This window comes from Hypomesus transpacificus, chromosome 8 (genome assembly GCF_021917145.1).
Source record: "Hypomesus transpacificus isolate Combined female chromosome 8, fHypTra1, whole genome shotgun sequence".
Lineage (NCBI taxonomy): Eukaryota > Metazoa > Chordata > Actinopteri > Osmeriformes > Osmeridae > Hypomesus > Hypomesus transpacificus.
In genome coordinates this window covers 10,282,448-10,309,490 of record NC_061067.1, presented here as the reverse complement: position 1 = coordinate 10,309,490, position 27,043 = coordinate 10,282,448, and the positions used below count along the sequence as shown (strand labels likewise).

The 27,043-nt window shown below is 41.2% G+C and overlaps 1 protein-coding gene across 2 annotated transcripts in view; it reads left to right on the top strand.

Moving 5' to 3' along the window:
- Window positions 1–13,320, top strand: part of plod2 (procollagen-lysine, 2-oxoglutarate 5-dioxygenase 2) — a 44,759-nt gene extending 31,439 nt beyond the window's left edge. The window contains exons 8-20 of one of the 2 annotated variants that reach the window (XM_047023347.1): window positions 181–282; window positions 2,193–2,318; window positions 4,346–4,467; window positions 5,350–5,454; window positions 6,511–6,636; window positions 7,148–7,289; window positions 8,141–8,203; window positions 10,346–10,459; window positions 10,636–10,701; window positions 10,977–11,081; window positions 11,471–11,617; window positions 12,022–12,147; window positions 12,339–13,320. In XM_047023347.1, the coding sequence (XP_046879303.1) occupies window positions 181–282; window positions 2,193–2,318; window positions 4,346–4,467; window positions 5,350–5,454; window positions 6,511–6,636; window positions 7,148–7,289; window positions 8,141–8,203; window positions 10,346–10,459; window positions 10,636–10,701; window positions 10,977–11,081; window positions 11,471–11,617; window positions 12,022–12,147; window positions 12,339–12,494 (1,500 nt within the window). In that variant the 3' untranslated portion in view covers window positions 12,495–13,320. The remainder of the gene's footprint in view (window positions 1–180; window positions 283–2,192; window positions 2,319–4,345; window positions 4,468–5,349; window positions 5,455–6,510; window positions 6,637–7,147; window positions 7,290–8,140; window positions 8,204–10,345; window positions 10,460–10,635; window positions 10,702–10,976; window positions 11,082–11,470; window positions 11,618–12,021; window positions 12,148–12,338) is intronic. The other variant, XM_047023348.1, reaches the window with a different exon arrangement.
- Window positions 13,321–27,043: the final 13,723 nt, after the last annotated feature.

The following is a 27,043-nucleotide window of genomic DNA, read 5'->3' as shown; positions in this document are numbered from 1 at the left end:
TATAACTGATCTCTCCCTGTGCCCTGCAGTAATCTAATGCTAAACTTTAGTACAGTGAACTCAAATCACAACTAAAAGTAATTACCGGGTGTAACATGATTGAATAAGAATCCAAATGATCAATCAACTTTTTTGTGTTCTTTCTTTGACATATCCTTGCTTATTTTTTCTCTTTTGCAGATGTATTTGAACTACTTAGCCAACTATATCCCCAATGCCTGGAACTATGAAAAGGGCTGTGATATCTGTGACCACAACATGGTGGACATGTCTCAACTCAAAGTGAGTCCCCTCCCCGACACGTTTCCTCCCCCTTTGAAATGTGTTATTTGCTTGGAAAAGTCTGCCACTCACTCATCATACATTTCCAAACAAACACTGGGGTAGCCCATCCATCTCTCCATGGCACAGCAGTGCCAGACTGAGCTAGACGAGCTCCGCCTGTGCTGTTTCAACAAATGAGATAAGCCAGAACCCCATGTGCTTGTGCACTCCCTATCCAACTATAACAGGCCAAGGGCTCTCTTGGTCCCTACAGACCCTTATTAAAAGAACATAAGTGCCCGGGGAGCGTTTCTATGGAAGAGGAAACAGTGCTATGCTGTGGTGCAGGATATGGCTTTTAGGGTTTTTGGTAAGGTTCACTTAAAGGGGTGTCTCTGTCAACCAGCCTGCTTTTTAGTGGGCTTCTCAGTGTGGGCTGTATCCACCATGGGTTACGATACAGTGGTTGCCCCTGAATTTGTCATTGAGTTCAGCCAAGTCTGGGGATGGTTGCTCAGAGGCCTAGCAGCAGGCAGCATTTGTGCCTCTGGTGTTGCCTGTCAGAAGTTGAGTGTGTTCTGTTGTTCTCCCTCTCCTCTTTATTGCTTTGATACTTTATGCTTTGCAAACATCTGAACATGTATGAAGTTCCATGGTAGAGCAGAACAATATACTTCTACATTAGTTCTGATCTAATTAAAGACCAAAATACCTGCTTTGACTCATCTCTTGCTCTCTCTCTCTTTCCCCTTAGATAGGACAGGGAAATTGGTAAACACTGTACTGTAGAAAGAGGAACATCTGACTTTACAGTCAAGGAGATGATCCAGCTAATCGTTTTCATCTTTCAGAAAGCACACCAAAAAGTCAGGAGGTTCCTTTTTGCTTCTCTTTGGCGTCTGCGTCTTATGAATGGAAGTGATTCAGTAGTCTATCTGGAACACATTCAATACAAACTTCACAAAATAAATGGCATCTGTGTGAAATGTCCATGAGTTGTCCTCAATGACCTTCTTCTATGGACGGAGTGAATACCAGAAGAGCCTGCATCTCAGCTGCTTGATAATAGCGGGGGTATTAAAAACCGGGGATGGAATATTTCGCACTGCTATGTCATTGAGAAGTAGCTTTTCTGAACATGGGAAAGGGTTGCAGTTTGTGTGTTTGTGTGTGTGCAATTGAAGGCTTCCAACAGAGTGGGTAGAACCAGAACACTGTGCTTGCTGTATCCAGGGCCTGAAAGGGTGAAAAAAGGGTAGAAAAAGGATAAGGCAGGGTCACAGTGTCACATGTCTTGCCTGTAGCTCTCTGTGGTTTTGGGCCTGAGTACAGCCACATTATGCCATCCCTTTACGATTCAAACTCCATTCTAAACCTCTCTTTCTTCCTCTTTCCTTTCTGTCATAAATGTCTGTCTTTGGGATCATGCACGTTGGCGACATCCTTTCTCTCTTTCGTTCCTTCTCTCCTTTCTTCTCTTTCCACCCTCCTTCTCTCCTTTGCGGGAGAAGTTGAGAGGCCCCGCTGGCTTGATCCCCCCTTCATTCTCAGGAACATGGAGTCATTGCGGAACTCGCAAATGAGATGGTTGGACCCTTTTTCATCTCTGCTCTAGACCGTGGCTTCAGACTGGTCAACGGGAGGAGGAGACAGACCAAACTGAGCCGTATGGGCTAGGGATGATTGTCATGGGAAAAATGCTTTTTCTGTCTCCACTCTCTCCAGTCTTAGAAAAAGGTCCATCTTTCAGTTCTTGTTTCCAGTGGTTCCCTTTTCTCTTATTCAGTGTTAGGCTTTCAGACATGTGTATATACTAGGCATGGTGATGATGTATGATGTTAATACTTACTTGGTTAAGATAAACAGTGTTATTAAGGGAATGCTTTGAGATTATTTTGTTTAAACCTTCCTGTGTCTTGTTTAAACAGGAATATCCCAGTGTGCTGATTGGTGTGTTCATCGAGCAGCCCAGCCCATTCCTTTCTGAATTCTTCCAGCGGCTACTGACCCTTGACTACCCCAAACACAAGCTCAGCGTTTTTGTGCACAACAACGTGAGTCGACACAGCTGCACAATGACATTGCTAATGCTCTCCTCTCTGGATGTGATATTTTTTTCACCCCACTCTGTCTTCCTCTGGTCTCTCTCTCTCATCTTCTAGTTATTTAACCATTGTGCTTCTTCGGGAAATTGTGTGTTTGTGCCAAGGTATTGATAAAAAGCTAGTTTTTAAAAAGCTTAAGTTACTTGACCCTTACAAAAAAGAAGTATACTTCAAGTTTATTTTGTAAGTATACTTAGTATAAAAAGTACACTATTATCATGTTACTTAAAGTATACTAGCAGTGTACTTATTTATATACTATTTTTGTATTAAGTAAACTGAATTGGCCCACTTTTTAGGTCATTTAGTACATTTTAAAGTACACTTATAGTGTATTTCAAGGTTTACTTTTGAATACTGTTAAGTAGCCTGTGTAGTGCACTTTCAGTTCATGAAGTATACTTCCTAAAGAGCCTCTAAGTATACTTTGCGATACTTTCAAGTGCACTTTCAATTAATGTAAGTACCTCAAGAAGTAAACTTAATAAATGTAATTGCTCTATGATTTACTAAAAACTTTAAATGTTTAGGAGCCCCTCATCGCCTCAGATCTTGCGTCACATGGCGAGAACGGGGGCCCTCACAAAGTTACACCTCAGATTCTGAAAGAAGCTACTTAATTTATGAGCATTAACGTCATACCAATCCAGCTCCTATCATGAAACGCAACGTTGATTTAACTCATGGTTACAATGGTAAACCAGCACAACAATGACAATTACCACGTAACAAAACACTACATTCTAAGCAGACACATTTAAAAAACGAAATTCATGAAGTTACATTTGTATTTCGAACAAACGGCAAACTTATGAGCAAATTTTAACACTATTTACCACCTTGCATCATGGGAATTGACCAGCCAGTGAGCCACGCTATCTTCATTTTTTCACGTCGTTTTTTCGTTCTTCAGTCAGTTTGACTGGATAACCTTTAAATTCTCAAGTAGCTATTTTGTTTTTTTCCATGAATACTCGTATTGATAATTATTAGTATAAGAGTTTAGGGCTTTAGAATTTTTGGGCAGTAATTAAGGTTACAGCTTCAGTACCAAAAAAAGATTCAATGTGAAATGCATAATACATTTTCATAGACATTAATAATTAGAATGAGATGGATCTAAAAATTTTAACCTGTAATGTACTTTAAAATTAATTCGACTGTTTTTGCTGTATAATGATAGAAAACGTACATCCTACTCCAGAAGAAATGTATACGATTTTCTGTTTCTAAGCATACTTCTTAAAAGTATATCAAAAGTGAACTATTTTCAAAGCATACTTAAAAGTACATCAAAAGTTAACTATATTCTAAGCATACTTCTTAAAAGTATATCAAAAGTGAACTAAAAGTGTACTATCCATATTTTAGTATACTTATAGTATACTTTTAATATACTTCTTTTTTTAAGGGGACCCCAGGCCCCCTTGTTTGCGGCTCCCTGGCCGCAAACATTTCTCTCACACCGCGCTGCCTAAACTTTATGCCGAGTGTACAGTAAGGAAAAAGTTGAGGAACAGACTTATTTTGCTACTACTATGGATCTGTGGTCTATCGTCTTAATTATTGTTATCGAATGGAAATATAATATCTATCGTGATAATTTTTTACCCATTTCGCCCAGCCATGATTCTGACCCATCAGTCATTGTGACCCACCGTCGTATTGCGACAACTTTACCGCATACAAAAACAAAATGAAGCATTTTCTTTTAACCGCTGGGCTGTCTCAGACCCCCCACATTGTTAAGGTTAAAATACATTTATTTGTATTCGTTTTTGTATTGGGTAAAATTGGGTAAACACAACGATGGTTTGTTATGAACCTTTGGGTCATGTGACCCGAAGGCAGCACAAGGGTTAATTATATCTATCCCTCTCTATCTTTGTGTTTCAGTCTCTCGCTATAATGATTCCACTTGCCACCATGAGCCTTTCTCCTCTCCTTGTGTATGAACCTCTCTTCCCTTGTTTTAGGAAGTTTACCATGAGCGTCACATCCAGAGGTTTTGGGAGGAACACAGGAATGTGTTCAACAGCTTCAAGGTGGTCGGCCCCGAGGAAAACTTGAGCCAGGGAGAGGCCAGGAACATGGGCATGTATGTGTGCCTGTGTGTATGCGTGCATGTGTGTGTGTATGTGTGTGAGGGGGGGGGGGGGAATTTATCTGTCTGTCTTTCAATTTGTCAGTTTGTGTCCTACTGCTCTTTTTTTTTTGTCTGTCTGTTTTATTAAACTAACCCAACAAGGTTTTTAAAATTATTAAAAAAAACATTAAAAAGCGATAAACCATTGCTCATGAATGGAAGTGATAAACCATTGATTATCCGCAACAGCAAGGCAATTATTTGATGGCGATTATATATTTAGGATGTATTCCAGTGCTGTTTTAATTGTACTACAATTGAACTACATTACTCTGAACTCTCATAGTTTGTGCCAGAACAAGGAAAATAACACTCATTATAGGTTTGCTTTAAAGACAAGATTGTTGGGTTGCTGCGTTTGGTTGCTGTGTCTTAGATATGAGGTTTTCTTTTGACCAGGAAGTAGTGTTGTAACCTGTCTTTGGTCTGTCAGGTTGAACAGAACAGTGCCTCTGGTATACATAGTGGCCGGGGTAAATTGCACAAAAGTCCACATACCTGCAGGTGCAGACCCACTTGAATGCTCATGACACACACACACACACACCCACACACAGCAGGAAGGTCAACTGTGCAAGTCCACATGCCTGCAGGTGCAGACCCAAACACACTGCCCAAGACACACACACACACATCCACTCCTCAGGGAGGAGGCCGCCGACGAGAGAGAGAGGGAGAGAGAGATTATGTTAAAGATTGCTGTAGAAATTAGGCTGCATAATCATGCACTCTAAGGTTTATTTAGCACTCTGGAAACATTTAGTGACTGGAAACACAGATTTAGTAATAATATTTTTCTCTCTGTGTCTGTCTTTTTTTGATCCTGTGGCTCAGGGATCTGTGTCGTAAGGATGCCGGCTGTGACTTCTACCTCAGCATCGACACAGATGTGATGCTCACCAACCGACAGACCTTGAAGATCCTTATAGAGCAGAACAGGTACGATCATTGTAATACCTCCACGGCCCATTGAGTGCACTTTCTAGAACCTTCCACACTGGTTGTTTTGTCCATAGACAGACCATAGACTCGTATTCCTCAAGTAGCCATACCACAGAAACTTTATAGTCAAGCTGAACTCAACCATTTAAAAATAAGCATGGCTTGGCTTCCTGTTTTTTTTCCCCGGGCACTTGGAAACAGCACTGGGCTCTATTGGTTGAGCTTCAAACGCCACTTTGCATTATCCAGAAAACAAACATGCATGCTTTTTTCTTTTCCCCACCTCACAATCTTTAAAATGCGCTTATACCAGATGTCTTTGTGGTGCAAGCCATGTGACCAACACCCGAGGACAGAAAAGAGAACCCCTTCTGGGTATATTTAAAGAATTCATGGGAATTGTCTCCTGGCCAAGAGGTTGCATGGAGAAATCTTAAACTCTGAACTTTTTCAGAGTTTTATTCTGCACCAGTCCTTCTGTATTGTGAATGAAGACATTTCTGGTGATGTGTTTTCAAGTATTTGTTTTCCTCATAATTGCAAACATTTTGATATATGTGGTTTAGGAAATGATCAATTAGAATAGATAGACAGACAGACTGCCTCAGTCAAATGCAGATTTACACGTATTTGACATACAGTTTGAATGCAGTTACCATTAAGGTTACTTTAACTACCATGCAACTATGTAGAAGTGTACCAATGCTTCTAGCAAAACACACTACATAGGATTTGTTATGTAAGTAATAATGGTGTAGGTTATTACAAAAGTGTGACAATACACAATATTAGGGAGAGGTGTAAAGGTTGAGGAGAAGTTGAAGCTTGTATTACCAAAACAAGATCAATGTTAACATCAATTTACTGTGAGATTATGGTCTTACATCATCGACTTGGTTACATCCCAGTTCAGCTGTGGGGTTCTGAGTTTTGAGATGTGGAATGTTTATTTTCACTGCAAAGAAAGCCACTATATTGGCTGAAATGTCACTTTGTTTTATCCATGTTGACAGTGTCGTACTCGGCATGCTCTTTTCTCTCTTTTCCTTACAGAAAAATAATTGCTCCCCTTGTCACTCGTCATGGTAAACTGTGGTCCAACTTCTGGGGAGCCTTAAGTCTGGATGGTTATTATGCCCGCTCCGAAGACTACATTGACATTGTCCAGGGGAAGCGTGTGTAAGTTCCAAGCCCTTAACCAGTAAGGTCTGGATTGTATGTAACATATAATGTACTATAATTCCTCTTCAAACATTTTGTATGTGTCTCGGCCTGATTTCCATCACAAGGACTATTAGAAAATATATTAGTATTGCTGATTTACCAAACAATGTTACATGGAACCACAGTGTTGGAATAAGAAATCCGCAAAAGCCTCTGTCTGGGGGCTTATTGGGCTGTGAATACTTTGAGTGTAAAAACAAGCCAGGAATACACAAATTGGTGATGATCTCATCGGATTTCACCTGAGACCAAAGTGTTCGGAATGGGTAACATGTGTGCCCTGCATTGCATCCTCTTCCAAGGATTCCCACCAAAACCTTGTGTCAATCTAGTCCTGTAGTGGTCACAGAAGACATTTTGCATATACAGTAAAATGAATAATCGATGAGCAATCCAACAATATGAATTATGGCCAGCATCATAAGGAAGGACTGTTTTCTCTTTCCCTTTTTCTCATCTCTCCCAGTGGTGTATGGAACATTCCTTACATGGCCCATGTATACCTCGTAAAGGGCGAGGTTTTGAGGAATGAAATGAAGGAGAGGAACTATTTTGTTTTGGAGAAACTGGACCCTGATATGGCCCTGTGTAGAAATGCCAGAGAACTGGTAAGTACATAAACCAGAACACAATGTACAAAAACTTGTTTATGTGTGTTAACCAGACTCATCCTTATGTAGTTGAGTATTCCACTGTATAGTAAAGCTTGTATTGTAATCCAGTCATCATGAGAACAATTACAGACATTTTAGGAGCTTTCTACCTGTCTCTCTTCTTGTGTAGACTAAAGAAAGATAACTCAGACTGTTGGTATGTCAGTGCCATTTTGTATTTGATTGTTTAAAAAAGCTTACAGCCCCACAGAGTCCAAAACAGGATGGACTGGCAAGTATAATAGCAGTCTGTCGTATATCTGCTGTCTGTCCTCAAGGCATGAAATCTCCCCTTCTGTTTACGACAGCCTCTAAAGTGTGTTGCGGTCTTCCTGCTCCACCTGTCCCCATCATCCCCACCCTTCCTTTTCTATACTTCCTCTATTTTTACTCACATGATTTGTTTGCTGTCCATCAACTAAAGAAATGTTAGACTGGCTGCCATTTTGTTGTTCTGTTGTTGTTACACCATTAAAACCTGTGACTTCTGTATATTCAGCTTGCGCTCAATGGCCATTCGTGTGTCACTCTCCCATGTTACCGCATACTAACAACGGCTCTGTGAATGTTTGAATTAACATGCATTTCCTCTCATCTCAGTATGCCCTTCTTCCAGAATAACTACCCAAAACATCAGCTTTAGAGGGAATCTTACTCTTTACTCTTGTGCAGGCACATTTTCCACTCCTCCCGAGTTGCTCGGACTGTATGTGATATTACACACATCTGTTACGTTCTCTCTCTTTTTTTCTGGGTAAAAAGTCAGTAATGCAACACTATTTACATGGTGCTTTTCTTTATTTTAGACAAATCAGAGAGAAAAAGACTCCCCTTCTCCGGAATCATTCCATATGCTCAGACCCCCAAAGGTTTTTTTGGTTTTATTACTCTAACCTGTATAAGTATTTATTTCCAGTGGGTTGGCTATGTAGAAATTAACGTCATTTACTTTAGTTTGGTTTATGACAATGTTGAAATAAGAAGAACTATTCAATATTTATTTTTATCGTGTCATAGTCGTGTCTTTTTTTGTTGACACAGTGTCTTAGAATGGACAAACATCCCCTTTTCAGAAGCTGTAGTTTGAACAATTCTCCAAAAAGCCATCCTGAAATTAGCAGATATTAGTCGATAAACATTGACATGAATGTCATTGTAAAAGGATGCATGTAATAAATGTTTATAGAATCAGTAGGAACAAACAGTGGTCCTTTTGGAGGCAACCAGAGAGCCTGCTAAACCCATTGGAAATCGATGTTGATCCTCTGTCTGATGAAGTTTGAGGTATAGATTTTTTTTTATCTAGAGGAAAAACCGGTTTTGATTCCACGTTCATCATCAATCTGAAATGCCCTTTTGGGAATGCTCCTGTGAAGGAAACATACAAGAAGGGAGGATAAAGGATATGTCCACCTGCAAGTTCCCCGTTCTGATGCTTTCACCCCCTAGAGCCCCCCCCCCCAGCACAACAGCACAAGCTTCTTCCTCAAAAAACACCTTGACTGATCTCAGACTAGGCTCAGATAAAACATCCACCACTATCTGGTCCCAGATTCCCAAAACAACACAACTGAAGTCATTATTGTACATCAAAATGTGGAGATATTACACTAATTGGACACAATAAAAACAGTAGGGCCAAAACTTCAACAAAAATCCTATATCTGGAAAAGCCTAGTCTGAAAGTGAGTCCGACCTCCCCCACACCACCCCTAAATGCCAGTTGCCCCGTCCCTTGCTTCATCATAGAGGGAGTGTAATTCCTGGAGTTGCTCTATATTCCAAACCTACCTCCCCTGTTCTCCTGTGCCTCTGTCTTACCTACTCCCCCCTCCCCAGCACTCACCACCCCACCCTATCCTCAACATTCCCCAGTCTCTCCCCTCGCCATAAATAATCTCAGATTATTTATTTATTATTAACCTATTTAAAATTATCCACTGGTGCCTTTTTTTAATGTACCAGTTTCAGATAGCAACATTTGAATGGTTGAATGTTCAAATGTAAATCCCTTGATGTCAGATATGAAATGTAGTATCTGTGCCAGGGGTGTCAAACATACGGCCCGCGGGCCGGAACCGGCCCCCAAGGAGGTTCGATCAGGCCCGCAGGATAATTTGAAAGTGGAAAAAATGCATAAAAGACATGGAATTAATATTTTTAATTCGCTGCAATTCTTTGCACTCTTTCCATCAGAGTAGAAGACAAGCCGCATCACTGAGACAGACTGAAAACAGCAGACGGTATCAATTAATACCTTGGTCTCTACTAGGGATGGGCGAACGATGCCTTGTGAAGCTTTGATGGTTTCTTCCGGATTGTGCCGGCCCAAAGAGCCGAACTATCGGCGCTTTGAAAATGAACAGCGTCATCTAGCAGCCGTTTAAACTGGCTGAATGAGGCGTAGTGGTTGTCTCCGACGGTAGACTACCCTACGTTATTCAATATTTAATTAAGGCTACATGTGTTCATTTTGATCTGATATTAGTGCTCACACATTAAAATGTTGTGATACATCCGTAGGCCTTTAGAATTATGTCATTTTCTCACAGTAAAAGTTAAAGAATATCGTACGAGATTCACTGGACTGGGGCGCGAACTTGGGATCCCAGATTCGCATTAACAATATGTAATCGTACAACGCTTTAACCAACTACACCACCGAAGAGATCATTACTTGTTAAAGCGGTTGGACGGACTTTATACGATATGGTCTTTATATCAATTAAACTAGATAACACAGAAGAAAGACATGATATTTTGGTTATTTATAGCAGAGTATGGTATAATTTTAATGGTCCGGCCCACTTGACATCTCCCTAGGCCGTATGTGGCCCACGATGCGAAATGAGTTTGACACCCCTGATCTGTGCTATGTTATATGCATGTCTTCAAAAGGGTTGTAAAAGAATCAGTTTGTCAAACAGTGAAAAATATGGTTGATAATGTAAACTGTAATGTGTTATAGTGTGTTGTTTGGGACCTCATTTAACTTTCCTTGTCCGCTCCAGGGAATCTTCATGTACATCACAAATCGTCAGGAGTTTGGGAGACTAATTTCCACCGCTAACTATAACACGTCACATTACAACAGTGATTTGTGGCAAATATTTGAAAACCCTGTGGTAAGTCATCAGTTTACTTTTCCATTCCTAGTGCAAAAAAATTCAAATGAATAAAAATTGTGTTAGGGCCTGTGAAAGGCAATACAGAAGATAAGCTGGTTAGGTATGCAGGTCTCTCTGGGAATGGTCCCTCTGGTTAATCTCTGGATTCCAATGTTCTCTCTTTTTCTTCCCAGGACTGGAAAGAAAAGTACATCGATCCTAACTATACACGCATTTTCACAGAGAACTTCCTCGAACAGGTGTGTGTGTGTGTGTTAATGTAGCTGAGATGGTATTACATAGTCTGTATGGACATCTGGTTTGAGAGTCTCGATGTCTGGAGATGACATAAGATCATTCCAAGACTGTTCTAGAAACACTGTATCCCTAGTGTGAATTTATGTAATTGGAGATTTATAACGTTGTTCGTATATTAAAGGAATAATCAGTCTTTCACTGAGATTGATTGATTGAATGTGTGTATGCATGTGCGTGTGTGAGCATGTGTGTATTTGTTCCATTGGGTGTGTTCCAGCCTTGTCCAGATGTATTCTGGTTCCCTGTGTTGACGGAACGGGCGTGTGATGAGATTGTGGAGGAGATGGAGCACTATGGGTCTTGGTCTGGAGGGAAGCACGAGGTAGACTTCCTGATGTCACACACACAAACACACCAACACAAAAATGTGTACAACACGACTCCAATCTCATATTTCTTACAAATTAAAGGCCTTTCTAAAATGTTACATCATTGTCTATAATTCATGTGACTGGAAGTAGGCACCTGGTAGAGCAAAAGAGCAACTCATTCTTATAAAAGTGTGTAACCTAAGGACCATTGTTTCATACACAGACGCTGTGTGACTGTGTTGGCTTTGCCAAAAGGATCATTAATTGAAACATTAAAATACTGTGGTTTTGGCAGAGACACAACCACCCCCTTGAAGAAACAGAACTCTAAGAAAAACACGTTCTGTAGGATATTATGACATTTCTACCATTGCTCATTCCCGTTTTCTCATCCCCTCAGGATAAGCGCATCACCGGTGGCTATGAGACTGTGCCCACAGACGACATCCACATGAAGCAGATAGGCTACGATAAGGAGTGGCTACACTTCATACGCGAGTTCATATCGCCCGTAACTTTGAAAGTCTTCTCTGGCTACTACACCAAGGTTAGCATCCTAAAAAGATGACAAAGTAAGAGATAGTAGCATTGGTAGTAAGACAACTGGCTCAAACGCTCATGTTGAAGCAGATGTTCAAATCCAGATAGACGCAGTATCTATGCTGGTATTTGCTTTTGTTTTTGAGCCTGGGTTTTTTCTCCTGCTAAAAAGAAGGTACAGAGTGTGGGATTTACTCTACAAAACTAACCAACAGCTTGAACAAGAAAACAAATCTACCTTTTTAGCTCAAAAACTCATAATCTTGTCTCATAATCCTTACACCAAACAGCATGAAACTTGCAGTTACTTGTATCCGGCATTCCATGAGTGTTTTTGTAACGGTTGACTGAAGGTACATTGAGACGTTATTCTATCCTGTCAGTTGACATGTGGTCTTGGTTTTAACATAGGGCTATGCTATCATGAACTTTGTGGTGAAATACACGCCTGAGAGACAGGCCTACCTGAGACCGCATCACGACTCCTCCACCTTCACTATCAACATTGCACTCAATAACAAAGGCACAGACTTCCAGGTAAATTGTCATTTGTATTCAACATGTAACTGAAGTAACAGTAATTTGTTCATGATATGCAGAATTGTCTAACACAGTTTGGCATATAAAAAAACATTCTGGAATAATGTAATACAATATCCTTCTATCTTTCTCTTACTGTTTATCCTTTTTCCATCTCTTCACCTCCTCCATCCATTTATCACTGTCAGGGTGGAGGTTGTCGTTTCCACAGGTATAACTGCTCTATAGATTCTCCCAGAAAGGGGTGGAGCTTCATGCACCCAGGCAGACTGACACATCTCCACGAAGGCCTGCCAACAACCAACGGCACTCGCTACATTGCAATCTCCTTCATCGACCCTTAAAACCTGTAATAGATTAGGCGTTTATCAGGTTTTTTGTCTGTTTTTTAATTTGTTGTATTATTTTATTTGATTGCAGTCAGTTATGTTGTAATGCTGTGCTATGTCCCCCCCCCCCTTTTTGTGTTTTATTTTACTTTATTTATCCACAAAGGAATGTCACAGATCATCTCTGTCAAACAGAGTGTGGTGCCTTTAGGGAAAGCTTTTTCTCTAGCTTTTTCTCTACCATTCACTGAAAGAGCTTATCAGGGAAAACCTGAAAACATGTTCTTTTTCCCCGCAGAAACTCCACCATTACTGTACTCAACTATGGCTCTCGGACACTCACAAACCCCACATGTTACTTTATTAACATGACATTAGCCTACTTTAAACTAATGGTATCAATGATGTTTGTTGATGGTATTGGGGATTTTATATCTAAATATATATATATATATTTTCCATCAGAGAAAAAACATTGAATTGCAATGAATTACTTTATACAACTAGAGTCACTATGTGTCCAAAAAGAGATGTCTATTTTTGTAACGTAATAACAATAAACACATTTTGTATCAGCAGAAAGGAAAATGACAACAGAATCTGGAATGAGTTCTGCTTAAAAGAAGTTTGACAATGTCAATGCTTTACTTGAAATTCATAACAAGGTGCTACTTTTAGTACACATTTCGGGAGCTGAAAACATTTCTGAGATGTTTACTTTCTCTGAAAGTTGTGATTTGTGATTGAACGTTGAACCTCTCTGCCTGTTCAAATGCTTAACTTATTGTGAAATGTATGGACATTAAAAAGAATACTGAAAAAATTATATTAGTATACATGTTTGAAGTTGTCAGTTAGAACCACCAACTCATTTTCTTGACATTGCTTTAAAGGACTACAATCTTTGAAATTGATAGTTTCAGTCACTTGTTAAAAATGCCTCAAAACTGTTCTGTTCTAAAAACCATATGACCCATGTCCCATGTTGGGCCTTGTTCCTGCACGTACATTCTGAATCAATCACCAAATGGTGCTTAGCTTCAGGGAACATGTGTGTGGATGTGTGGTGCCATGTGGATGTACAGCCGTGTGACTGGAGATGATGTATTAGTGTGCATACAAGCAGAGTAGCTACAGCTTCAAGCTCAACGAGTAGGTACAAGCCAATGAGCATGCGAGAATGAGAGAGCAGAAAGTTTGCATGAAACTAGGAGAGGGATATAATGGGTCACAGTTTGGGAGGTGGGCGTCCATGTTTATCTTAACTCCCCAAGCTGCCATTTTATGGTGTGGGAGGATGAGATCATCCTTCTCATAAATCAAACTGCCCTGTAATTGACCTCTCAAAAGAATGAAGCACTACAAGCCCTATATAATTTCAAATTAGCACTCCACTCCTAAATCTAAGGAACACCTTAACAGATTTACAATCAGTTTTTCATATTCCCATTGAAACTTTCAAAACTAAAACCGGTCAAAAGTGGATAATAATCATGATTTATGATCAGATGTTTCACCAATCTTACTCTATTAACTATTTTCTCTAGTTGCCTTTGCCTCCTTAGCCTCAGGATGTTTCAGCTGAGCTCCTCTCTGGAGGCCTGCATTTTCCCTCAAGAAGAATTACATGGAGTTCCTGACTGGACTCACCTCGTTCAGGCCCTACTTCCTGTATAAAGTCTGGATGATTTGAGGAGGCCTTGTGAAGTCCTCAGTGGAGGGAAGGAGGAGGGAAAGAGGGGGTAATATTTAGGTCATAACCTGGGCTCAAGCCCTCCCATCTCTGGTGAAAGAGGCCTTTGTGGGGTGTCTGTTCCCCCCCAAGAGTCAGCTGCTGAAAGGTGACATTGATCAGGGCCAGGCGGCGCAGGAAACCTGCATGCTTAATAAGCTTTCCTGGTTCTCACACAGGACGAGTTATCAAAGACCGGAGTTAAAGAAAAATATTTCCAAGTCTGCTGCTGGCTGAGGGAAGTTCAAGTGGATGGGACGTTTAAAATCTCTTTTATACCCCCCCATGTGAATTAAACGAAGATGGTTGTGTTCAAATACCACAAGCAACCCTTAAGACTCTCTCAGCATGAGCCCATACAAAGCTCCATACTCATAGGATTTTAAAGCTAGAAGAACCGGCATTCTCGGTCAAATGACCAAGAAGCATTGCTGTCGATGAAGAGAGGTGAAATGCAATCCCATGGTTAAGTAAACCTAAGAGTACCTCTAAATGCAGGGTGCCCCGTGACAGATAGTGATTACACCGAGTGTGGCATACACTCCGGTCCGTAACCGCGCAATGGATTCAGGCTGTGCAAGTGTTTACAACGACGCATAAGCCCTTAGGCCTGATGCCGCGGGCTGCGTGTGGGCACGCGTGGGGTCTAGAGGTGGAGTGTAGGAAGAGACTCTACATACCACAGGGCACCCACTATTGGGCGGTGTCTACCCTGTTTATGGTGCCAATGATGCCAGGCTGTCTGCTAGCCCTGAGGGGGAGGATGAAAGGAAGCGCACAGTGTGTATCTGCTGTTCAGCCTTCAGACTTGGAATTCACCACAGGCTTGGAACACATGGGGAAACAGTCTCCAGTGCTTATCCTGAAGCTTGAAATAGATTTGGAAAGGCCTAGTTTGTAAAACCAGCATCCACTCATCGTGTGTCATTCACAAAATGTTCTTGTCTGTTTCTGTAACCTTGTTAATTCATCTTTTCAACTACTTAAGAAGGTAATCTATCTTGGAACACGGAATTGTTTCCGGAAGAGCAAAGGTTGGCCTGCTCTCTCTCTTTCCTCGTCCACTGGTGAAACACAGTGCCGCTGTTGATATATGGGGTAATGACTATTACAAGATGATAGAATGCTGTGAAATATTTCTGCGGAAATGGGGGTTATAGTGAGCTGAAAAGCCTAATGTTAATAATGCTCAGATGTTTAGAAAGTCCTTAGGAAGAGATTTTTGTCTAGGCAGAGATATTCGTCTGTCTGCGGAAAAGTACTGGAGTGGGTGACTGAAGAAGACACGTACTAAAGGGAAACTTTCAATCGTCTGTGTGGTTTAGGTTGGTGTGTGTGTGTTTATGGGTGTGTGCGTGTTAGTGTCTGATGCATACCTTGGAGGGTGTGTATGTGTGTGTGTGTGTGTAAAGTACACAGTTCCCAGAGTGATTTATATGTGTATTCTCCCGGGAGCTCTATGAGCCTTTTGTCTTTGCTCCCGAGTGCCCACATTCTCTAAATGAGTAGGATGCTATGATCCAAGTTGTTCCTGGTGACTGGGCACAAGCTTGTGTAAGTTAAAGCTATCGCTGAATGCTGCTGGGTACAAGTTTTACTCTTGTTAAGAGTTTTAATAGCTTGGGACACCTGGGTTTCAGTAGCCAAACTAACACCTCATAAAAGATTTTCATTTTACGGTGTGCCCTAGAGAAGACTGCTGAATGTGTTGAGTACAGACACATTTCTTTGTGACAATGAAATGGTGTTTCACCGTTCACCCTTGTTTATTTAGCTTTGCCATTTAGGGACTTGAAATGTAAATATTATATGGGGGAATCAAAGGTTGCGAAAACAATATTTAGGACACTATATAAAGTAAACCACAGAATACTGAAGACATGGCCCTTATCTTTTAGACAAAATAAAGAGTATAATAACCAGCTCTCAGCCATGAAGACTATTGCTCAGGTATGGGTTTGTCTCCACATCACCAAACACCAATTAAAATTGATTATATTCTTTGAGGGCATGTTCCTTTTTTCACCAGACAGCCAGTGAAGCATTCTGTTTAACCATCTCACTGTAAACTATGTGCAATCACCATTTAGCCAAATTACACAGCAACATTGTGAAAACAATCAGCGGCCCCTACACGCCAGACAGACATTTATTGATTCATGGAAAAGACAAAAGTGGAAGTGGAGAGAATTGGAGAGAAAGAGGGGGTTAGGGGGGTGACTGGGGAGGGGGGGGGCATTATCTTTGAACCCACAATGGCCTAATTTACAGCCCCAGTGAAAGAAGAAGTAGGAAATATGGAAATATGTCTGAGGGCTATTTCTGGTGCTGTTTAAACTTTACTGAGGTTATGCTGTCTGGTGCCTCATTCAGTCCAACCTTGTCAGACCAAGGGAGAGGAAGAAAAGAAGAAAAAGCATTGCGGTTTTTACAATGTTACTGATGGGTTCAGCAGGGGGTGATGAGGTAAGGGTACAACATGAGACACAGAGAGTTGTGTGTGTAGTTTGTGTGTGTGGTGGGTGGGGGCACTGATAAGTGTATGGCCTTGTTGGTCCAGATATACCATGTTTGTATGTCAAACAGTCCTCCCAATTGATGCATAGAGACACTGGGCCCACTTCCATTAGAGGGGAAATTCTCACTGGCTCAATCACACATAACTGGCTCAATCACACATAACCTCTATGTGGTTTCATGCAATATGCATGCAATAAGCATTACAATTCTAAAGACTGTATTTCAAATTGTTCTGTTAAGCTGTGGAATTTCTGCAACCATGGAACAGTGTGTCTGACTGTGACATGGTTTGACATATCTATTGATATTGCCTGCATCAATGCTAGTTCAGTAAGACAATGTTACTGCATTTGGTTCTAAGACCATTTGCCAAAAATGACAACGTGACAGGAAGGGGAAAAAAACTGGACAGCACTCCTTGGCCCATATTCAAATTACCCATGATCCCATCTGTTCTCATTTGAATCTATGCCAAATGTTGGCGAATGAGCTTGCTAATCGAGTCCTCCACACAGAGAGGCTAAAGATGGTCAGATGGGTCTATCTCTAACAACGCTGCAGATGCAGACGAGAGAGATATACTGTCTATGAGCAAACAGATGGACCTGATATGTCTGTTTTTGATATCGCTTCCAGATAATTCCAAAGTTAACTGTCATCAACAGGGGGGAAACCACACGTCCTCATGTTTATGTACTCTGCCTGTCCAATGTGACTTTGATCTGTAGACGTTTGTGTTGATTGGTACTGATCTGTATCATTCTCTGGTAGTCTCTGTGTGTGTGTGGTCACAAGTTGGGCTGACCACCCATACTGTTTTGGTTTTGGCTGTGAATCATGAGAAAATGGTGCTGGAGGTCGGAATGTTACTGTCCAGAAAAACAAATCACTGTCAAAATCACAAACATGGTGCTACTGTGTATAGATGACATAAATGTTGACAAAAATTGAAATGTATTGTAAGCACTACTGTAAGCACTAGTTTTTGGGAACCAATTACAGTTTTTTCTCAATAGCTAAAACACTAAAACCCATTGGCTGAACAAAGTTCTCAGTTGCCTGAACTCATTTAGCTACTTGTGCAGTCTGTGCAGTCAATACCTTAAACTATTTCCTATCGTAAAACACAATTTGCAGATATCATTTACACTTTTCAGCAAAACTCTAAACACATTCTCATTCTCAAAACACATTCTGCACTCTAATGCGCATGTCATCCATACTGGTAAACACAAGTGGCAACAATCAAATAAAAATAGAGAAAACATGTCATTGATTAAACACAACCACTCAAAATTGATTTGACTTTTCAAATGGTGTGACAAAACCAATACAAGCCAGTTGAGAGAGCAAACTGGTTGTTGTAGGTGGGAAAATATTGCTTGTGATGTCGATGAAGTGCTCTGGCCTGACCCAGCCCAAAGACAAGAAGAAGCATATTGATTATCCTTTGATTTTTGTCCCTTTTACAATTGCTTAGACACAATAATGTCAAATGACACACAGTTAGTGAAACCTGACACTCAAGGAGCAAAACAGCAGCCCAGATCTGCACCACTAGAAGCACATTCTCAGCCTCACACTATTTGCAAAATACTACACTCGAGGGGCTCATGTACGTACATTCGCAATTTGCGCACGCTGTGATACTTCAGTTTACTTCGTATTTACGAAACATGCAGGTCATCGGGTAATCAGCGCCTTTCTCCGCCCATTAAAGTCATCATTTGCAACAGGACATTACTGCAAGAAATATGCAATATAGCTTCCATTTACAGTATTATCCTAGCTCTGGCCCTTCTTTGAGTACCACCACACATTCTAACTCCTCTCCCTTGCCCCACTCTTCTCCCTTGTCCTGGTACTTGTCTCCCTTGCCCTTGTTCCACTCCTCTCCCTTGTCCTGGTACTTGTCTCCCTCTCCCTCGTGCAGCATTACTGTATTCTTACTTTCTTTACATAAGAAAACAGTGTTTACATAAATTCAGCCAGTTGTTTCTCAGTAGCAATGGAATACATAAAATACAGGGGACATTTGTGTTTCGATTCACAATATAAACAGCTGTTCACTTTGGCTTTCGCCAATAAGTTAGGTTTTGAACATGATTCTGTTTTGCTGACAGTGTGAAAGCATTGATAAATTGGGCAGTAAAAATCGATAGTTTTGGTCTTGTTTGACTTTGAGTGTAAAAGAAGTTTAAGCATTTAAAATGTGTGTTTACACTATACATTTTGTGTCAAAGCAACAAGGAATGAAGGATGTGCTTACTGTGTTAAGGAAACTTGTTAAAAGTATTGACAAAATTGTCATAGCGATTGTAAAATACTGTAAACTGACACACAGAGACCAAAACCTAAATTCTCCAATGGCCTAAAAAAATTAATATGCTTAAGCACAATTTTGAAAACAAGGCTCACTTTGTCAAAACACAACCCACAATTCACACAACTAGACACACAAGTAGCAGAACACTCTTTTGCAAAATGAAACACTTCGTTCAAAACTATACAATCAAGTATAAAATGTATTCAAAAACAGAACTGACAGTGCACATTTTTTTTTTATATTAGCGTGGATTTAATCCTATTTTCCAAGATGAGCAATTTATTTGAGTTTTGTTTAAAACTTTATTGAAAATTGAAAGGTTGTGGAAGTAGGTCAGACATTGTTAAGATACTCTGGTATCTGTTTGAGGTTTTATATTCCTAAAAATACTATAAAAGTCTCAAATTTCATAATGGTATGGGTTGTTTTCACCTGGGGCCGGTTTTTCAAAAGTTTTAATCTGGATCAAACTGATCCAGATTTGGAAATCTCTTTTTCTGCTATCCAGGATCACGTAATCCATTTGATTTTGATTTTGGTTTTTCAAAGCAATGTGGGATTGGATTACTCTGATCTGGATTCTAACTTTTCAGGATTAACAAATCTGGATTACCTGTGGTCTAAATGGGACTATCACAATTTAGCTATGTAAAGAACAACAGGTAGAATAGTGTGGGGTCACTCCAATATGCTTTATTTGAACAGAAAATAGGACTAAACGGAACAGCATACAAACAATATAAACATCCCCCCTCCATTGTCCATGTCTTGGAAACAGGCAGTCCACTCATACATGGTTGTGAAAAAATCTACTGTTTGTGATGTTCTGAAAAGTGTTTTAACTGCATTGGCCAGCCTGATTAATCAGTTTGTTAAATCATCATAACATTTTAGATTTACTTACTGTGACAGTATGGGTTATAGTAATTAATATGGGTTTCTGCAGCAGACGTTGTATGGTAATAGTCAGTAGTCAAGAGATATGTATGATGAACATAATGGATTAAGATACCTAAACTTGGGTTTAATCCTAATTAAAGGTTTTGCAGTCCTAGACTCCCAGTTCTAGACTGCAAATCGCTTTCAAGCAAGATCCTTTATTTTATGTCACCCCCAAAATCACACAGAGATTTACCCTCATGGGCCTTCTTTGTTTTTTTTCCGAAGGATGACCAGATCATCCAGGCCAAGCAGAATTTTTTTTGGGGGGGGAATATGCCCAATATTATTGGAGCAATCGACTGCACCCATGTGCACATACAAGCACCTCATGAGAATGAGTGGGAGTTTGTAAACCGAAAGGGGAGACACAGCATCAATGTTCAACTTGTGGGCAACTGAGCTCCTCATCACAAACTGTGTTGTGAAATGGCCTGGGTCTGTCCATGATGCGCGCATCCTGAGGGAGAGCGCTCTATATAGAAAGCTCAAAACCAACCGACCAAATGGTATCATATTAGGAGACAGTGCCTACCCTCTTCTACCATGGTTGATGACCCCTTTTCTGGCTAAACACACGCCTGAGCAGGCATGCTTCAACACTGCTCATTGCAAAACAAGATGCACCATTGAGCGCTTAATTGGAGTTCTGAAGAGGCGCTTTGCATGCCTTAACTACTTGAGAGTGGAACCACAGAAAGCATGCAACATAATACTTGCTTGCATTGTACTACACAACATCGCGACCAGGTGCAAAGTCCCTCTCTGTGATGACGTCCCTGATGCACCTGAGCCCATTTGCTGTACTGAAAGGATGCTAGCCTACATAGCCTACCTAGTTTATGTACTTCCTGTTGAACAATTCAAGTGAAATTGATAAATAAATATAAATACTGTAAAATGCATGATATAAATGTTGTATTCTTTAACTAACCAAGTTTAGTTGCCTGATATCCTCCATGAATCCACCCTCCTGCTGGGATCAGTTTAATCCTGATTTTTGGGATCAAAATAATCCCGATCCTACCAAAAAGTTGTGAAAAACCCAAACTCAAGGTTTGATCCGGATCAACAACAAGATTAGATTACGTGATCCAATCCAATTTCTGAATCCTTTTTTTCTTTTTTCCTTTTTTGATCCAATCCGATAGCCGTAATCCGATCAGATTACTTTCGAAAAACTGGCCCCTGGTCCCTAACGCGATGCTGCAAAGTAGTGTCTTCCGAATGCAGGGCTGCCAACCTTTCCGAAAACCTTGACGTGAGATTTGGTAGCCCCCCCCGGGCGAGCTTTTGCGAGCTTCACTCCCCCTAAAGGCGAGTTTACACGGCTGCATAGCCGCGGGAACATATTTTATCAGGGGGGTGCTGGCGGGGGCTTAATGTTGCGGGGCGGCAGGGAGGAACTGGGAGTAAAAATTGGCCCTGGACTTTGATCCAGACCGGCCCACCAGAACTGGCCTCCATATCCGCCACCACAGCTGCCCTGCTAATGCAAGCATAATGTGTTCAATGTGATGCGATTTAGGGAGTTCAATCCTTAAAGCGAGTGTGCATAGCGCGCGAAACATTTTTGGCCTTTGTTTGAGCGCAAAATAGTTGAGCTTCATGTAAAATAAAAAGCCATTTTTCAATTGGTAAAACCTTGGTCTAGTGAAGGTGATTTCTTTGTCTCTTAATTTATCAGCCCCACCCTACGTTTCTTACCCTGGTTTTCCATAGTTATTCTTCTCCCGGTGCTCCCGATTGCCAGTCCGCTACTGCGGAGCCGTAGCCTGACGTTGTCATACTCATAATTCTAGTCAGAATATGAGTCTGAACACTCTCCGTTGGGCTTTGACTACAGGGCGTGTTTCAAACGAGCCTGGAAAACAAATGCCTCTTCACTCAATTGGATAGATCTACAACCAATCAGAGCAACAGAGTATGTGACGTATGTTAAGCACCGCATAGTTGTTGTCAACAGAACTAAACTACAAGCAGACTTTAAGTATGCTTGAAGAATGAATACAAAGATTTTTGCCGGTGTTGTAAAATTAATTTAAGGGTAGGGGGAGTATTTGTTCACACGGTCAACCTTTTTGAGCAAACAATAAAGGGCAATGCATATACGAACAAGTTCTCCGTTTAGGATTACAACTCCACAAAAGAAAAGGAGAAACCACAATGGCCACTGGGTTTTCATTGTGTCCCATCTTCTTCGCGACCATCGGGGCTAGCTGATAAATCAAACTTTTACCGAATCCCGTAGGAAGGACGGCAAAAACATATTTTCCATCGACAAATGCCTTGATTGCGTCTCTCTGTTCCTCTTTCAAAATTAATGCGCTGTCGATGTCTTCTAAAACAGACTCGATGGCAGAATCATAACATCCCAGATCTCCAGCGGTAGCCATGTTTGTTCAAAACGAATTTAACTAAGCGCTCTTTTGTGACGTGGGTGATTACGTTACTGTTGATCATCTGTCCATCACCGTATAAAGCCCGCCCTGGCAATTTCATTGGTTCGCCCAGATTCTGGTTTTCTGTAGTTGGTCCCCAATACGAGACCCTCCAGACCCAACTTCCCGACCAAATTTTTTGGGGGCGGGGAGAAGTTGGGCTGGCAGCCAGGCTAGCGGAGCTGTGCCACGGTGGTGAATTTTTAAGTCATGTCATTTTAAATTATCGTGCTGTCAGGGGTTACTGCAGCACCCTCAGTTCCCGCGGCTATGCACGGCTGTTTGCGCCTCAATGTTGCTTCACTCGGTTAACCTGCGCGTCGTCCGTTAATGTTTACAATGTTAGCTTGGCTACTTGTTTGGTGTCGCCTTTTCAGCGTGAGATATACAAGGTGTGGCATGAGAGCGTGAGAAATGGGTGAAATGCGTGTGTCACACTGCGAAACCGTAAGAGTTGGCAGCTCTGTCAATTAACACACTTTTGGATGTATTTAGTGGGAAATGCTCCCACACCTTGGATGACTTGGTTCTTACTGATTTCTCTGCCTACACCATGTGTTTCAGAACAACGTTACTCAAAAGGGCCGGGTTTCCCAGATTTGTTAAGAAGCTCTTAACGCTAAGATCTTCTTAAGAACGTTCTAAGAGCGTTCTAGAGCGCCCTTAGAACGTTCTTAAGACGCTCTTGGCGTTAAGAGCTTCTTAACAAATCTGGGAAACCCGGCCAAGGTCTGTCCGATGGCCTTTCTTCTACCTCCGTTCCGCTCTGCGCTCAACTAAACTTTTTTAAATACTCTAACATCTCCGCGACATATTGAGTGGCGTAATAATCGCGCAACACAACGAATCGATAATGAAATTCTTTGCCAACGCTTTTAATAATAGATTTTAATCGAGTTAATCGATTTGTTGTTGCAGCCCTAAATACATAGAAGACATGTTGTCTCATAGCCTATTATGATTTCATGCTCCATATTCAAATCTCACTCACAGGGCTGCCAACCTTTCCAAAAACCTTGGCGTGAGACCCCGGGCGAGCTTTTGCGAGCTTCTCTCCCCCCAAAGGCGAGTTTACACGGCTGCATAGCCGCGGGAACATATTTACAGGGGGGTGCTGGCGGGCGCCACAACTGCCCTGCTAATGCAAGCATAGTCTGTGTCCAATGGGATGCGAGTTAGGGAGTTGAATCCTTAAAGCGAGCGCGCAAGCCGAACATTTTTTGGCCTTTATTTGAGCGCAAAATAGTTGAGCTTCATGTAAAATAAACAGCCGTTTTTCAATTGGTAAAACCTTGTCTAGTGAAGGTGATTTCTTTGTCTCTTAATTTTTCAGCCCCACCCTACGTTTCTTACCCTGGTTTTCCATAGTTATTCTTTTCCCGGTGCTCCCGAATGCCAGTCCGCTACTGCGGAGCTGTGCCATGGTGATGGATTTTTAAGTCATATCATTTTAAATTCTCGTGCTGTCAGGGGGTGCTGCAGCACCCTCGAGCACCCCTAGTTCCCGCGGCCATGCACGGCTGTTTGCGCGTCAATGTTGCTTCACTCGGTTAACCTGCGGGTCGTCCGTTAATGTTTACAATGTTAGTGTGGCTACTTGTTTGGCGTTGCCTTTTCAGCGTGAGATATACAAGGTGTGGCGTGAGAGCGTGAGAAATGGGTGAAATGCGTGTGTTACACGGCGAAACCGTGAGAGTTGGCAGCTCTGCACTCAAACATACCTCATATACTTAAGCAACCACAGATTGACCTTAATATTGAACTTCAGTTTCTAGCTTGTTGAACCCAGTCAGCTGCTCGCTTTTTTTGCGAGTGTTGTTATTATCAGTGACCTATGCACTTTGTAAAGCTCTCTCTTGGAAGTCGCTTTGGATAAAAGCGTCTGCTAAATGAATAAATGTAAATGTAAACAGTTCATTAATGAGAGACGTTCCTGACACATCCTTCCAAACTCTGTGGTGATTGAACTTGGCTTTGGATTGCTCAGGGTTTCATGAGCACAGGTTAAGATGTACTGACAACCACTGCTACGTCCTCGCATACAGATCTAAACATCCATTTCTCATGTTGAGCATCTATAAATATATTTTATATATATACATGTGCATGTTCACACAGATACAAAATACATTTTATATAAATCTATGTTGGTGAGATACCAGCTCAGCCTCCTCAGCCTCCATAGTTACTCATTACTTTTCACCCCAGTCCAATTTTGTATCATGCCATACCGTTTTAAACAATTAAATTGTTCAATCAATCCATCCATATGGTGGAGCCAGTCTTACTGACTTCTGGATAAATTGCACGACCATAATCATAATTTTGCCTGGAGAGTTAGACAATACCCCAGTTTGTCAATGGTTCCTGATGGTCAACTGATCGTGAAGTGTTTCAGATCCGACAGTCAAATCACACATGGAAATGCACATGTGGATGCTCACACAGATAAAAACACATGCAGTGTGCAGACAGACCCCCCTCCCACACTGCTAACGCAATATTTAGCTCACCAATTACAATTATCTATGAAGAGAAACTAGGGCAGGAGAGTAATTAGATGGATGCATTTCTTTCCCAGAGGGCAAACAATTCCAAGTGGGAAAGGAGCTCCAATCCCGGGAGTATCCAGTTTATGGTCAGTTCTAGAGTCCGTGGCATGGGAATATTCTGTTCACCCCCATCCACCGCAGTCCAACCTGGACCTCATGCCATCGAAAATCTTCTCCGTGTGCGTGTCCTCCCAGTGGGATGAGATAATTGCACGCTTTCAGTAGCGTGGCTCTTGTAGGATTTGTACTTAGCACTTCTTCGATTTCCATTGCATGCATAAAGCAGGAGGCCCTAGGCGGACATGTTGGCATGTATATTTGGGGCTGCTGCGTGTCAACCTGCTACCCTCTTTTAGCCTGTGAGAGAAACCAGCATGGATCAAATGGCGGCCCGCAGCAACCCAAGACAAAGCCTGTCGTGGTATTTTCAGTGGTCACCTCCTAATCCCTTATACAACATACACTCTGGCTGAAGATTAAAGACTTGCCCACAGGGGAGTGTTGTTTTTGTCTCCTTGAGGCCTCTGTTTGCGTGTCTATCGAGAATATTGCCATTATGGAAGCTGGACACACTAACTGAGGTCATGTGTTGTCGCACTCTTTCTTTAACATCTGGGTGCATCCTCAGTAAACATTACAATCTGGGCAACATGTAAATTGTCATGCTATGTTAACATTACATTTAATGATGAAGACAATAACCGCACATACTGTATTAGGAAAAACATTTATTCAATGACTGTTGCCATATTTTAACCCAGCCATTGGAGACAGTCTTGGGTAACACACATGCCACATCAGATAGCAAATTAACAAAAAATAGAAAGCTGACTAATGTTGCATGTCAGATGAAGTTTTCATTGCACCGATGTCTGTCAAGGCAAGATATGGCCAGGGATACAGACAGCACACTGACACAGAAACATTTTCTAAAATATTTTCGAACAAAAGCGCCCCTCTGCCAAATCCAGCCAGTACAAAGGTGTTGGTGTCTGCCAAGATACTGTCTGCCAACATACTGGCTAACCATGACCTTGTGTTAATTTAGCAGACAGGACGTATTTATGAGTCATACTGTAGACATAAAGAGCAAAGGATTCCTGGCAGCCATATCCGTGCATTACTTTATCAGTAGGCAAATGTTTTACATTCATTTACACACACATTTGCTACACAGCTTATCTAATAAGTCAATCAGCTGTTGCTTCAGTAAAATTGTTTCATAAAAGCTTGTTTTTATTTTTAGCTATACATTTATGTCAGTTAACTTGAAATAGCATATAATTTGTTGCCAGGAAATTCATTTTCATGACGTTATTGCTGGCAGGTAGTATGGTGGACTGGTTTCTGAGAGGAAACACTGTGTTCAAAGCAGATTGTTTGGAGAAAAAGACATGAGGCAGAAGTTAGTCATTGCTAGTCTACTATTCACAGGGTAAAATTAGACATTGAAGGTCTGAATTTGGTTTAAAAGAACACAGGGTAAAGCTATAAAGTAAAATGGTGGTCATTCTGGAAGCCAGAACACACACACACTCAGTGAATAAGAAGGGGAATTGAAAAGTTAAATATCTAAAAAAGGCAAGGCTCTCTTAGGAATGACCAGCCCCGCGGGAATGTAAAGCCACAGTCTGGTTCACAAGGTCAACAGTGTACACACACGTACACACGGGCTGCAAGAGTCAGGCTCAAGATAAATCACAAGAATCTGTTCAATATAATCCTAAAGTTAACGCTGTGGTTCAAACAATCATTGACTCGGCAGATAATCCACTTACCGTAACCTGCTGTTGATGTTTCAAGTCAAAACAATATTAACCTAGCGCTAATTCTATCCAAATAAATAAGATACAAAAATAATAATAAAAATTAAGATGGAAAATGTTCCCATTGTGTAAGGCAGATTTTCTGTGTACATGTATAGCCTAAGTATCTGTAAGGTCAAGAGGTCCTGCAGCGAGGCCTCTCTCTGAGCAGGATATAGCACACCACCCAGACAGGGTGTTAGGAGACTGTGAGGCAAATCATGTACGAACTGGAACTTGAACGTAATT